The sequence below is a fragment of the Oryctolagus cuniculus genome, chromosome 17 (assembly GCF_964237555.1).
Source record: "Oryctolagus cuniculus chromosome 17, mOryCun1.1, whole genome shotgun sequence".
NCBI classification, from domain to species: domain Eukaryota; kingdom Metazoa; phylum Chordata; class Mammalia; order Lagomorpha; family Leporidae; genus Oryctolagus; species Oryctolagus cuniculus.
Genome location: NC_091448.1, coordinates 36,621,036 through 36,636,177, shown reverse-complemented (window position 1 = coordinate 36,636,177; position 15,142 = coordinate 36,621,036). Strand labels below are relative to the sequence as shown.

Here is a 15,142-nt window from a genome sequence, read left to right as displayed (position 1 = left end):
AGGAAACCTCCATGCTATTTTGTCTATGATTTTGAGTATTCTGAGTACCTTGTATAAGTGAAATCATGGTATTTTTCCTTTTATGACTGCATTTTTCACTTAACATAATGTCCTACAGTTTACTCATGTTGCTGCATATGTCAGAATTCCCTTTTTAAGTCTGAATAATATTCTGTTGTATTAAATACCACGTTTTGTATACCCATTCATTTCTCAGTGGACATTTGGATTTCTTCCATGTCTTGGCTGTGAATAATGCTGCTGTGAACATGAGCATACAAATGTGTCTTTCTGTCCCTGTTTTCAATTCATTTGGGCCCAGTAGTAAAGTTACTGGCTTATATGGTACTTCTATTTTTAATTTATCGAGAGACCATTATATTAGTTTCTATAGGGCAATTAAAAAAACCTACTCATGTACCTGTGAGGGATTGGTGCTTGAATTGTTTACACTTTCCCCACTTCTTGTCAGTACTTGCCTCTGAATGCTTGCTTCACTTTGGCTTCTTTAATAAGATTGAGCAGTTGTTGCTCAAAACTCGTTTCATTTATGATTACAGCATGTGATCAAAGAGGAAAAAGTATTCATTAGAAGATCTAGATGGCTGAGTCTGGGTCACCTTCCCATTTTTGAAATAGTTTTTGTGGCTAAGGATGTAGTACTAGCATTAGCTCAGCTTGTCACATGCCTATCCTTGTGAGTGAGGAATGCCGAGATAATATTGCAACAAACCTGTATTGCCTTAGAAGCTTGATTCCACATTTTGGCTATCTCCTAGACATCCTATTGGTGCCTCAAACCTGCATTTTTCCCCTCCATCTCACTATCTCAGCTTACCAGCCAACCCTGCTCACCTTTGAAGTCATTAAAGAGACAGAACTTTCCATGTCTCAGGGTCTTTACACAGGAGACCTCTGTGTCTTTACAATTATCCTCATTTACTATTTCTTTTAAAAAGGTTTTATTTATTTATTTGAGAGGTAGAGTTAATAGACAGTGAGAGGGAGAAACAGAGAGAAAGGTCTTCCATCTGCTGGTTCACTCCCCAAATAGCTGCAATGGCTGGAAATGGGCTGATGGAAAGTCAGGAGCCTGGAGCCTCCTCTGGATCTACCCACGTGGGTGCAGGGACCCAAACACAGGCCACAGCAGAGAGCTGGATTGGAAGAGGAGCAGCTGGGACAGAACCAGCGCCCATATGGGATGCCAGTGCCGCAGGTGGATGCTTAGCCCACTGAACCACAGTGCTGGCCCCCCTCATTTACTGTTGGTATTCCCTAGAATGACAACACACTTTATATACTGGATGTAGGTAATATGAAGCTGGTATCAATATGGATATGGAATATAGAGGAAGTAAGTTTGGCTTTTCTTTTTAAAGATTTATTTATTTGAAAGGCAGACTTACAGAGAGAGGAGAGACAGAGAGATATTGATCTTCCATCCGCTGGTTCACTCTCCAGATAGCTGCAATGGCCAGCTCTGGGCCAGGCTAAAGCTAGGAGCAGGAAGCTTCATTTGGGTCTCCCACATGGGTGCAGGGTCCAAGCACTTGCACCATTCTCTGCTGCTTTCTCAGTCCATTAGCAGGGAGCTGGATTGGAAGTAGAGCAGCCGGGACTCAAACTGTTGCACATATGATATGCCAGGTTTGCAGGTGGTGGCTTAACCTGCCATACCACAATGCCAGCCCATACCCTTCAACTTTTCAGTTGTGAGGAGAAACACAAGATCTCTGTCCTCACCCTATAATTGCAGTTTTCCAAGTGGGGAGAATGTGCCATCATCTGTATACTGTGTGCAATAATGAGGGTAGCATTACAGGTAAGACTGGACAGGTTTTCCAAGGATGGGTGAATTAAAGGAGGAGAGAATATTGTAGTTAGCTAAAAGCACACAGGAATGGTAGGTGTTTCAGCAGCAAAGACTGATGTTCATGTTTAGGGATGGTATAAAAAAAGAAACCATTGAAGAAGATAAGGAATATTTCTGGATAGAATTCTGTGGTGGTATGATGCAGGATATAAGGATAGAAGAAAAAGAATAAGGATTATTTGTCCCTGTCATAAATTAATTTTCAAGAATAATATAAATGTTTTTACAAAATTAAGTCTTTTTGTTAAAAAGCAATGAGTTCTTACGAACGACTGTCATCCAGAGCAAGTGGCTAAGCAGAATCTAAAAACAAGAGAAAGAAGATTTTGTTCATATAATGACCTCAGGATTTTTTTTTAGAAAGCTTTTTTATTTTTTATTTTTTTTTTTGACAGAGTGGACAGTGAGAGAGACAGACAGAGAGAAAAGTCTGCCTTTTGCCATTGGTTTACCCTCCAGTGGCTGCCGCGGCCGGTGCGCTGCGGCCGGTGCACCACGCTGATCCGATAGCAGCAGCCAGGTACTTATCCTGGTCTCCCATGGGGTGCAGGGCCCAAGCACCTGGGCCATCCTCCACTGCACTCCCTGGCCACAGCAGAGAGCTGGCCTGGAAGAGGGGCAACCGGGACAGAATCCGGCGCCCCGACTAGGACTAGAACCCGGTGTGCCGGTGCTGCAAGGTGGAGGATTAGCCTAGTGAGCCGCGGCGCCTGCCTGAAAGCTTTTTTTTTTTTTTTTTTTTTTTTTTTTTTTTTTTTTGACAGGCAGAGTGGACAGTGAGAGAGAGAGACAGAGAGAAAGGTCTTCCTTTTGCCGTTGGTTCACCCTCCAATGGCCGCCGCGGCCGGCGCGCTGCGGCCGGCGCACCGCGCTGATCCAATGGCAGGAGCCAGGAGCCAGGTGCTTTTCCTGGTCTCCCATGGGGTGCAGGGCCCAAGCACCTGGGCCATCCTCCACTGCACTCCCGGGCCACAGCAGAGGGCTGGCCTGGAAGAGGGGCAACCGGGACAGAATCCGGCGCCCCGACCGGGACTAGAACCCGGTGTGCCGGCGCCGCTAGGCGGAGGATTAGCCTAGTGAGCCGCGGCGCCGGCCCTGAAAGCTTTTATTTAATAAATATAAATTACGTAGGTACAGCTTTTGGAATATAGTGGTTCCTCCTCCCATACCTGCCCTCCCATCACTACACCATTCCACCTCCTACTTTCTCTCCCATCCCATTCTTCATTAAGATTCATTTTTAATTATCTTTATATACAGAAGATCAACTCTGTACTAAGAAAAGATTTCAACAGTTTGCACCCACACAGACACACAAAGTATAAAGTACTGTTTGAAGACAAGTTTTACCGTTAATTCTCATAGTACAGCTCATTAAGGACAGAGGTCCTACATGGGGAGCAAGTGCACAATGACTCCTGTTGTTGATTTAACAATTGACATCTTATTTATGATGTCAGTGATCACCTGAGGGTCTTGTCATGAACCTCCAAGCCTTTTGAGTCCACAAACTCTGATATTATTTAGACAGGCCCGTAATCAAAGTGGAAGTTCTCTCCTCCCTTCAGAGAAAGGTACTTCCTTTTTTAATGGTCGACCTCAGGGGTTTTAAATGTGTCATTTGAACCCTTCCAAAAGGAATGACCTGTGATTGAGGTGCTGCTAGTATGTAGAAGGATACTGGATTGAGCATCAAGAGTTGTGAGATTTCTCATTCAGCTATGAATAAGTTATATCTAACTTGTTTGTGTTAATCATAAAATGAAATTGACCTCTTCCCTGCAAGTAAAACAGGACTGATGTGTCAGGTTTAATGATGTACACAAAAGCATATTGGAAATTATAAAACACTATCATTCAGATGTAAGTTATAAAAGTAATTAGGCTTCATGTAAGTAATTTTATAATTCTGAATTTTGCTAGGTATAAAGTCATATGTATTTGTGCCAATGAATTCCTGTCAAAGAAAATAGGTGTTAAAAAATTACTCAGTGTAAAATTTGTTTAATGCTTTTGATGTTTACACAACAGCAAATCCTGAATGCCAGGCATGTAGGTTTAAGGGTATGGCATAGTTTGTGTTTTAAATAGGGCACTTTGTAGTGTTGTTTGGTGAGCCATGGGGGATACAAAAAGGAAGCCACTTACGCTTTTAGAGTAGGTGTTTTAGCTAGGGTAGAGTGGTGTTGGTGGAAGAAAATTGGAGATCTGTTTATGAACACATAGGAATTCGTAATAGATGAGCTGTTTTGGGGGTGAGTGAGGGGAGAAAATGAATTCTGTGTTTATCAAAGGGATAGGTAATGATGCTCTTCACCAAAATAGGAAACATTCGAGGAAGCTCATATTTGGAGTGGAAATCATGGTCATGGAGTGGAATTTGAGCTTCTATTGGGACAGCCCAAACGCCTGTAGAGGATATTACCAGTAGATACTAACTAAAGCAGTGGGTAGAATAAGATCATGTAGGGGAAAGGTATATGATAAGAAGAAAAGGGAGTTTAGGAATTAGTTTTGAATTAACTCCACTATTTAGAGGTAGAAAAAGTTGCGCCAGCAGTGAAAATTGTGAAGGAATGAGTAGAGACATTGGAGAAAAATAAGGAGTGGATTATCCATGGAATACTAAAGAAAAGTATTCAAGGAGGAAATGGTGAACGCTGGTGATAGTTGCTGAGTAGTCAAGTAAGATATGCTTAAAAAAATCTGCTGGATTTTCAGCTTGGAGATTAGTGTGACTATAACAGAAGTTACTTGGAGGAATGTTAGGGCCAGAAAACATTAGGAAATTGTTTTGGGGTGAATGGGAGATGAAAAATAGAGATGACAGTTATAAGTAACTTTAGAAACATAGCTTCTAGAAGAATAGAGCGATAAAGTCTGGTGAAGGGAAAAGGATATAGATTGCTTTCATTTATGAGTTCTAAAAGAAAGATTTATTTTATTTGAAAGGCAGAGTGACAGAGAGAGGAAGATAGCAAGAAAGATAAAGATCTTTTATCCTGTGGTTCACTTAGCAAATGGTTACAACAGCCAGGGCTGGGCCAGGCCAAAATCTAGGAGCTCCAAAGGGGCCAGATCTAGGACCCGATCTAGGAGCTCCAAAGCACTTGGGCTGTTCTTCTGCTGCCTCCCCAGTTGCATTAGAAGGAAGCTGAGTTAGAAGCAGAGGAGCTGGGACTTGAACTGGCACTCCGAAATGCGATGCCAGTGTCACAGGTGGTAGCTTAACCCCCTTTGCTATGAGGCCTGTGCTCAGATAATTCTTTTTGTAGTTGACAAACTGTCCAGTTACCTTAGAAATATTGGGATTATTTGTTATATGAGCAACATGCATTTTCTTCTAGTGCTAGATTTAAAAATGTAAAATCTCTGTATGGTTATACTTCATATTTCAATTTAGTTAATATTGGCAAAATATTTCATTTTTATCATTTACAGATTATTTTGTTTCAGATGTTTATGATCCCTGTTTTGCTAGTGAGATTGAATTTTAGATTCTTGTGCTAGTAATTACAGATATTCAGTCTTTTTAAAAGTTCCTAGTGTTGATACTGGCACAACTCTTTTTTTTTTTTTTTAAAGATTCATTTTATTTATTTATTTATTTTTTAAACAGGCAGAGTTAGACAGTGAGAGAGAGAGACACAGAGAGAAAGGTCTTCCTTTTCCGTTGGTTCATCCCCCAAATGGCCGCCACAGCTGGTGCACTGCGGCTGGCGGATCCAAAGCCAGGAGCCAGGTGCTTCCTCCTGGTCTACCATGTGGGTACAGGACCCAAGCACTTGGGGCCATCCTCCACTGCACTCCCAGGCCACAGCAGAGAGATTTTATTTATTTATTTGAAAGTCAGAGTTACACAGAGAGAAGAGAGGCAGAGAGAGAGAGAAGTCTTCTAGCCGCTGGTTCACTCCCCAATTAGCCACAATGGCCGGAGCTGCGCCCATTGAGGGCAGGAGCCAGGAGCTTCTTCCGGGTCTCCCATGCAGGTGCAGGGGCCCCAGGACTTGGACCATCTTCTACTGCTTTCCCAGGCCACAGCAGAGAGCTGGATCAGAAGTGGAGCAGTGGACACGAACCAGCGCCTATATGGGATGCTGGCGCTGCAGGCGGCAGCTTTACCCGCTATGCCACAGCGCTGGCTCCTCCTGTGCTGTCGCTCCCCCTCTTCGTGGAGGAACGACACAGGACCCTGCGCTGTTCTTTCGTCTGCTCGGCCCTCCCCGGGTTTGCTGCTGGTTCTTCCCGGGTTGGCTACTATCCCTTCCACCTCCGTGGAAGGGCAGTTCCCCCTGGCCACATTCCCCACTTCCTCAGGGGAGCGGCACACCGCCGGCCGGCTTTCTCGGGGGCTGCACAGGTGTTATTCGGATAGATGTTCCCCTTAGATGTTCCTGGTGCATGCCGTCTCTCTCCTCCTTTATAGTCCTCCTCCGCCAATCCTAACTCGGCTGCCCACATGCCGAGTACGCTGCTCTCCAATCAGGAGCAAGTCCTACAGTTTATTGGTTGAACTGGAGGCAGCTGTGCGGAAGCTGTTTACTTCTCTCCCAGCGCCATATTGTGGGAGAGCAGATGCATAGAATAAGTCTTAATTCCAGTAACTCAGTCTAGTCTGGTTTGCTCCCCACACTGTGCTTGCTGTTTAAATAGAAAAACAGGTTAAACAGTTGTTACCCTAACGCCACTAAAGAAGTGTAGTTATTTTCTTGATTGATAACTGCATCTTTTAAATTTGCTTCACAATTCTAATGTAGATACGTCACGAAATCTGGAGTTTCAGGAAATACATAGCACTGGAAATGAACCACCTTTGCTGATTATGATTGGCTACAGTGATGGATTGCAAGTCTGGAGCATCCCTGTAAGTATGACAATGAATCCCTAATGCGTCATACTCTCCTGCGGGATAGCTTATGTGGAATTCTGAGATACCTTTACAGTCGTGTTGTGGTCTCATCCATGTTATGGTTTCACAGTGAGTTGCCAGGAGACTGCTTTGTGCACAACAGCATAACAAGGTATTGGGATTGAGAGGCAAGGGAAGAATGCTCTGTATGGCTGATCAAGTGGATCAGGAATTGTGCAAATCATGTTCCATGAAAGAGCTCAGTATTTCTGTTGGCAAATTATTTTTGTTTTCTTAAAGATTTATTTATTTATTTGAAAGGCAGAGACAGAGAAATCTTCGATCCGTTGGTTTACTCCCCAAATAGCTGCAATGGCTGGGGCTGGGCCAGGCAGAAGCCAGGAACCTGGACCTACATAGGTCTTCTATGTAGGTGCAGGGGCCCAAGTACTTGGGCCGTCCTCTGCTGCATTCCCAGGTGTATGAGCAGGGTGCTGGATTGGAAGTGGAGCAGCTAGGACTGCTGCTGCTGCAGGTGGTGGCTTTAACTGCTTGCCACAGTGCCAGGCTTCTTAGTATAAGTAAGGATTATTATTCATTTTTTAAAAAAAGATTTATTTTATTTATTTGAAAGAGTTATTCAGAGAGACAGAGAGAGAGAGAGAGGGAGAGAGAGAGAGAGAGATGGAGGGAGGAAGGGAGAGAGGGAGACAGGGAGAGAGGGAGAGGTCTTCCATCTGCTAGTTCACTTCCCAGATGGCCGCATTGGCCAGAGCTGTGCTGATCCAAAGCCAGGAGCCAAGAACTTTCGGATTTCCCATGTGGGTGCTGGGGCTCAAGGACTTAGGCCATCTTTTACTGTTCTCCCAGGCCATAGCAGAGAACTGGATTGGAAGAGGAGCAGCCGGGACTAGAACTGGTGCCCATATGAGATGCTGGCACTGCAAGCGACAGCTTCACCTGCTGTGCCACATCACCGGCCCCGAGGATTATTATTTCTCTTTTACAGAAGTCTAAACTGAGACTTCTGGAAGTTTTTTTTTTTTTTTAATAGCAGCCACTAACAGTATATCAGTTATGAATCAGTTATAATAATCATGTGGTACAAAATCCTAGAAGTATGAACAGGTGAAAAAAATTTCCACCTCTTCTTTTGTTTTTTTTTTCTACTTTAAGGCACCTTGATTTTCTAGTTTCTGATACATTCTTTCAGGGTTTTTTTTTTTTTTTGCAAATAAATATATTCCTTAACCCTTGGTCTGAATCTTGCTGTTTTTGCTTCATGTTGGCATTTGGGGAAATTCTTCATTCAATCTGATAGCTGTATAATAATTCTTTTCGGATTTTCCTGACTTTACTAGTTTGCTATTGATATAAAAATGCTTTTAATTTATTTTTAAGATTTTGTTTTTGGGGCCGGTGCTGTGGCACAGCGGGTTAACACCCTGGCCTGAAGCGCTGGCATCCCATATGGGCGCTGGTTCTAGTCCTGGCTGCTCCTCTTCCGATCCAGCTCTCTGCTATGGCCTGGGATAGCAGTGGAAGATGGATCAAGTCCTTGGACCCCTGCACTCGTGTGGGAGACCTGGAGGAAGCTCCTGGCTCCTGGTTTCGGATTGGCGCAGCTCCGGCTGTTGTGGCCAATTGGGGAGTGAACCATCGGAAGACCTCTCTCTGTCTCTGTCTCTGTCTCTGTCTCTCCTCTCTCTGTGTAACTCTGATTTTCAAATAAAATAAATAAATCTTTAAAAATAAATAAGGCTGGCGCCGCGGCTTACTAGGCTAATCCACCTGTGGTGGCACTGGCACTCCAGGTTCTAGTCCCACTTGGGGCGCCAGTTCTGTCCTGGTTGTTCCTCTTCCAGTCCAGCTCTCTGCTGTGGCCTGGGAGTGCAGTGGAGGATGGCCCAAGTGCTTGGGCCCTGCATCCGCATGGGAGACCAGGAGGAAGCACCTGGCTCCTGGCTTCGGATCGGCGCAGCGCGCCAGCTACAGCACACCAGCCATGGCGGCCATTTTGGGGTGAACCAACGGAAAAGGAAGACTTTTCTCTCTGTCTCTCTCTCTCACTGTCTAACTCTGCCTGGCCAAAAAAAAAAAAAAAAGTAATAAAGCACCTGAAACATGAAAAAAAGATTTTGTTTTTACTTATTGGAAAGACAGAATGACAGGGAGAGACAGTAAGAGAGAGATCTTCCATCCCCTGGTTCACTCCACCTAATTATTTGAGCTGGGTCAGGTTGAAGCCGGGAGCCTGGGACTCCATGTAGGTCTTCCACATAGCTGGCAGGGGCTCAGATACTTGAGTTGTCACCCACCGCCTTCTTAGATCCAGTAGTAGAGAGCTGGGTTTGAAGTGGAAGAATGCGAACTTAAACTGGTGCTCTGATATATGGGGTCCTAGTGTCCTAAATGGTGGCTTAACCTACTATGCTGCACTGCTGGCCCAGATGTAAAGACTTTAACTACCTATTTTTTTGATATTTAAACCAAAGTTGTAATGAATGAACTTGAACTAAGATTGTTATGTGTCTGTACCTATATGGGATAACATTCCTTCAGTGGAATTTTTAAAGATTTATTTATTTATTTGATAGTCAGAGCTACAGAGGGAGAAACACAGAGATTATATTCCATCTGCTGGTACATTCCCAAGATGGCTGCCGTGGCCAGAGCTGGGCCAGGCCCAAGCCAGGAGCTTCTTATAGGTCTCCTATGTGTGTGGCAGGGGCCAAAACAATTAGCAGCTGTCTGCTGCTATTCCCAGGCATTTAGCAGGGAGCTAGAGTGGAAGTGGAGCAGCCAAGACTTGAACCAATTCCTGTGGAATTCTGACAGAGTCAAAGTCTAAGTGCATTTCTTTTTTTTTAGATTATTTATTTATTTATTAGGTAGAGTTACACAGAGAGGGAAAGACAGAGAGAAAGGTCTTCCACTCACTGGTTCACACCTCAAATGGCTACAATGGCCGGAGCTGGGCCTATATGAAGCCAGGAGCCAGGAGCTTCTTCTGGGTTTCTCACGTGGGTGTAGGGGCCCAATCACTTGGGCCATCTTCCACTACTTTGCCAGGCCATAGCAGAAAGCTGTATCAGAAGTGGAGCAGCCAGGACTCAAACCAGCACCCATATGGGATGTTGACATCCAGGCAGAGACTTAGCCTACTGTGCCACAGCGCCAGTCCCTAAGTGCATTTGTAATTGTGATTGACGTCTTGCACTGTGTAGTATCAGTCCTAGTTTGCCTGCTGACTCCTGTGTGTACTCCTTAGGGTGATGAAAAATAAGTTTTTTTTTTTTTTAAGAAGATTTATTTTATTTATTTGAACGGCAGAGTTACAGAGAGAGGGATACACATGTGCATACACACAGACACAGACACACACACACACACACAGAGACAGAGACAAAGACAATGTCTTTCATTTGTCGGTTCACTCCCCAAATGGTCACAGTTGCAGGACTGAACCAGGTAAAGCCAGGAGTCAGGAGCTTCTTCTGGGTCTCCCACATGGGTGTGGGGGCATAAGGACTTGGGCCATCTTCTGCTGTTTTCTCAGGCACATTAGCAGGTAGCTGGATCAGAAGTTGAGCAGCCAGGACTTGAACCAGCTCCCGCATGGCTGTCAGCATTGGCGGCTGTAGCCTCATCTGTTATGCCACAACATTGGCCCCCCAAAATAAAAGTTTTTAAAAAGAAGATGAAGCTTTTTAACATCACTGGGTGGGATTTAGTATGGACTGTGTATTTTGTCTGGTTTCATGTAAGTTTCTGGTGTTGACCTTATCTTTTCTGTAGGTGGGTGGATTTCTGTTATCTGGTTCTTTTGCTTCTGGGCCAATAGAATTTGAAGATGTACCTCTAATAAATTTATTCACCAAACTGCTTTGAAACCCCTTGAGTATGTGTGTGTGTGTGTCTGTGTCTTTCAGCCTGAATTTTTTTTTTCTGTTGGATAATTTCTTCTTAAAAGATTCCTTCTTTTAATTTTATTTTTTTATAAAGATTGATTTATTTATTTGAAAGTCAGAGTTACACAGAGAGAGGAGAGGCAGAGAGAGCGAGAGAGATCGAGAGAGAGAGAGAGAGAGAGAGGTCTTTAGTTTGATGATTCACTCCCCAATTGGCCGCAACGGCTGTGCTGATCTGAAGCCAAGAGCCAGGAGCTTCTGCTGGGCCTCCCACATGGGTGCAGGGGCCCAAGGACTTGGGCTATCTTCTACTGCTTTCCCAGGCCATAGAGGAGAGCTGGATCAGAAGTGGAGCACCCAGGTCTCAAACCAACATCCACATGGGATGCCGGCGCTTCAGGCCAGGGCGTTAACCTTCTGTGCCACAGCGCCGGCCCCCTTAAAAGATTTCTAAGCAAACATATTATTTTGGATTTAATGGAAATCAGGATGTTCTCAAGTTATCGAATTTGTCTTCAGTGGCATAGGGATTATTATTACTCTTTTAAATAAGAAGTATTTTTTACATATTTATTTGAAAGGCAGAGTGACAGGGATAGGGAAAGACAGAAAGAAATAGAAAGAGGTGTCTTCCATCCACTGGTTCACTCCCTAATTGTCCACAATAGCTGGGGCTAGAATAGACTGAAGTCTGCAGCAGGAATTCCATCTTGTTCTCCAGTGTGGGTAGTGGTGGGAACTGTAGTACTTTGGCCATCATTCACTGCCTTAACAGGTGCTTTTTACAGGAAGCGTGATCTGGAGCAGGGTAGCCAGGACTTGAACTGACACTCAGATATGGTTTGCAAGTGTTTCAGTGGTGCTTTAACCTGCTATGCCAAAGTGCCTGCCCCAGTTCTGGGTTTTTTTTTTTTTTTTTTTTTTTTAGTCACTTTTATTTATTTTGTGGAGGTAAAATGATCTTGCTGATATGTTGTGGACTTAGAAGTATTCTATTTCTTTTGCCTTTTGGAATGTGTAGTTGACCTTTCTGAGTTTTTTGTAGCTGATCATCCTGAAGACAGGGACAAAAGGACTCAAAATCTGTTTGTGTTGTTTTGTTTTGTTTTGTTTTGTTTTTCACCTATCAAGATAAATATTTCCATGTAGTGATCAGAGGAAAGGATTTGGTATGATTTTTTTTAAACAGTGGCTTTTTTGCTCTGTTATGCTGTCTTTTGACAGAATTGGAGGCAGAGACTAAGCCACAGCTGCTGCTTTCAAGGTGGAACCTTGTGTGATTAGAGGTCTTAGCTGGGTTGAACATGTTCCTTTAGTGGTCCTCAGGTTGCTTTAACTGCCCACTTGGCTTGGTTATAATGAGAGGGAATATTTTATTAGTATTAAAGTTAACTTATTTATCTCTAAAGGTCTTAATTCTTGGTAGTGCCAAATTTCTTCTTTCTGAATTCAAATTCAAATTCAAAGCCGACCATTTAAAAGTTGTTCTTCATGTTTCCCAAATGTGATAGTAGAAGATATCCCATGCAAGGAATTTGGTAGTTTAGTTTTACTTTTTGTTTGCAAACCATTAAGCTGTACCTTCAAACACTCATAAATACTTACTGTGACAGTGAAAGATACTCATTCTATTTAAACCTTTCTGAAACTTATCACCTGCCATATTTTTATTAATAATATGTTGGGCCATAGGATGCTTATGTGGGTCGCCATAAAAATAAATCACTCAATGATTTTTGTAGACTAATCATAATATATATAAAATTATATTTGTTTTATAATGCATGATATATAATATGTGATAATGTGGTATTTTGATATCTAATGTAATAAAAATCATGTTTACCTTGAGTAATTTTAAGTGGACAGCAAGTCAATCCCTGTCTAAAACATAGCTTAGTTTCAGCTTCTACCTTCAGTTTTGGCTTCCTGTGTTGATTTTATATAACCCACCTGTAAGTCTCAAATTAGGAAAATAAACATATTGTGGTTAAACATTTAAAAAACTAAATAGTAAATAAAGGTGAACATGTGTAGATGACATAGGAATATAATTAGCATCAGCTGAAAGGAAGAACTTAAAACATGATTTAAAAAATTTGTTTTCATTTTATTTGAAAGAAAGACAAGGGGATTGGCCGGCGCTGCAGCTCAATAGGCTAATCTTCCGCCTGTAGTGCCAGCACACCGGGTTCTAGTCCCGGTTGGGGCGCCGGATTCAGTCCCGGTTGCCCCTCTTCCAGGCCAGCTCTCTGCTATGGCCCGGGAGTGCAGTGGAGGATGACCCAAGTGCTTGGGCCCTGCACCCCATGGGAGACCAGGAGAAGCACCTGGCTCCTGGCTTCGGATCAGCATGGTGTGCCGGCCGCAGCGCGCCAGCCGCAGCGGCCATTGGGGAGTGAACCAACGGAAAAGGAAGACCTTTCTCTCTATCCCTCTCTCTCACTGTCCACTCTGCCTGTCAAAAAAATAAAAATAAAAATAAAGAAAGAAAGACAAGGGGACAGACACTGAGGGACATCTTTTATCTACTGGTTCACTCTCCAAATGCCTGTAGCAGCTGGGGCTGGCCTAAGCAGAAGCCAGGTGCTTGGAACTCAGTCTGGGTCTCCTCCTCCTGCCCTCAGGGACAGGGACCCAAGTACTGTGGCCATCAACTGCTACCTCCCTTGGTTTGCATTAGCAGGAAGCTGAAATTGGAAGTGGAGCTGGAATTCATAACTAGGCCCTTGGACTGGGGGATACATGTCCCAAGTAGTCTCTTAACCTGCTGCGCCAGATTTCGTGGCCTGTGAGAAGCACAGCTTTGCAGTGGTTTCTCTGTTGTGCAATCTCCACCATTTTGTATGAGATGACAGCAGGGAAGTACCAGCTTTCTCAATCTGTCAGGCCTCTTCTTTCTTTCTTTTTTTTAACTTTTATTTAATAAATATAAATTTCCAAAGTAAAACTTTTGGATTATAGCGGCTTTTTCCCCCCATAACCACCCTCCCACCCGCAACCCTTCCATCTCCCACTCCCTCTCCCATCCCATTCTTCATCAAGATTCATTTTCAATTATCTTTATATATAGAAGATCAATTTAGTATATACTAAGTAAAGATTTCAACAGTTTGCACAGAAACACAAAGTATAAAGTACTGTTTGAGTACTAGTTATATCGTTAATTCTCATAGTACAACACATTAAGGACAGAGATCCTACATGGAGAGTAAGTGCACAGTGACTCCCGTTGTTGATTTAACAATTGACACTCTTATTTATGACATTAGTAATCACCCGAGGCTCTTGTCATGAGCTGCCAAGGCTGTGGAAGCCTCTCAATTTCGCCAGCTCCTACCTTATTTAGACAGGGTCATAGTCAAAGTAGAAGTTGTCTCCTCCCTTCAGAGAAAGGTACCTCCTTCTTTGATGGCCCGTTCTTTCTGCTGGGATCTCACTCACAGAGATCTTTCATTTAGTTCTTTTTTTTTTTTTTCTTTCTTTCTAGAGTGCCTTGACTTTCCATGCCTGAAATACTCTCATGGGCTTTTTAGCCAGATCTGAATGCCTTAAGGGCTGATTCTGCAGGCCTCTTCTTTCAACACATGTGATGTAACATAAGAAAATATTATTTGTTATGCCTATGTTATGGATAAACATGCTTTTTCCCAGCCCATCCTCCCCCCCCCTTTTTTTGTTAAGATTTATTGATTTATTTGAGAGGCATAGTTACAGACAAAGAGGGAGAGAGAGAGAATTTTGTGTCTGCTGGTTCACTCCCCAAATGGTTGCAATGTCCAGAGCTGGGCCGATCCAAAGCCAGGAGCAGGAGCTTCTTCTGGGAACTGGTGCCCATATGGGATGCCAGTGCTGCAGGCAGAGCTTAACCTACTATGTCACAGCGCTGCCTCCCTCCTCCAGCCCATTCCTAGCCATGTTATTGCATGTTTTTTGCTAAGGACTGTCTTGCTTAAAATGTTGGACTTTTAAAAAAAACACAGTTATGTGTATATAATTATTAAAAATAATATAGTTTTATGAGATTCATAAGGGGGAAAAAGCAGTTCTGTTTGCTCCCTGTTTTTAAAATATTTATTTTCATTTATTTGAGAGGCAGAGAGAGAGGAAGAGAGAAATATTTCATCTGCTTGTTCACTCTCTGTACACTGGCAACAGCTGAGGCTGGGCCACATCAAAGCTGGGAGCCGGAAGTTAGTTTGGGTCTCCTTGTGGGTGGCAGAGACTTAGTTGCTTGAGCCATCATCTGCTGTCCACCTGGGTGCACATAAATAGAAAGCTGGAACTCGAACCCAGGCTCTCCAGTAGGGTGTGTAGGTATCACAAATGGTGTCTTTTTAAAATTTATTATTTATTTCTTTAAAGATTTATTTATTTGAAAGGCAGAGTTACAGGGGCGGGGTGGTGGGGAGGGAGAGAGAATGAATGAATGAATGAATGCTTCTGTCTGCTGATTCACTTCCCAAATGGCCACAACTGTCAGCTTTGGGTCAGGCTGAAGCCAGG

At 43.3% G+C, this 15,142-nt stretch overlaps 1 protein-coding gene across 14 annotated transcripts in view; it reads left to right on the top strand.

Annotated features, from left to right (window-relative positions):
- BCAS3 (BCAS3 microtubule associated cell migration factor) overlaps positions 1–15,142 on the top strand; it is a 607,306-nt gene that overhangs the window by 30,833 nt on the left and 561,331 nt on the right. For 12 of the 14 annotated variants that reach the window (XM_070061000.1, XM_070061002.1, XM_051824721.2 and 9 more), the window contains one exon: positions 6,634–6,740. The exons of the other annotated variants lie outside the window; for them this stretch is intronic. In XM_070061000.1, coding sequence (XP_069917101.1) covers positions 6,634–6,740 — 107 coding nt within the window. The remainder of the gene's footprint in view (positions 1–6,633; positions 6,741–15,142) is intronic. 14 annotated transcript variants of the gene reach the window in all.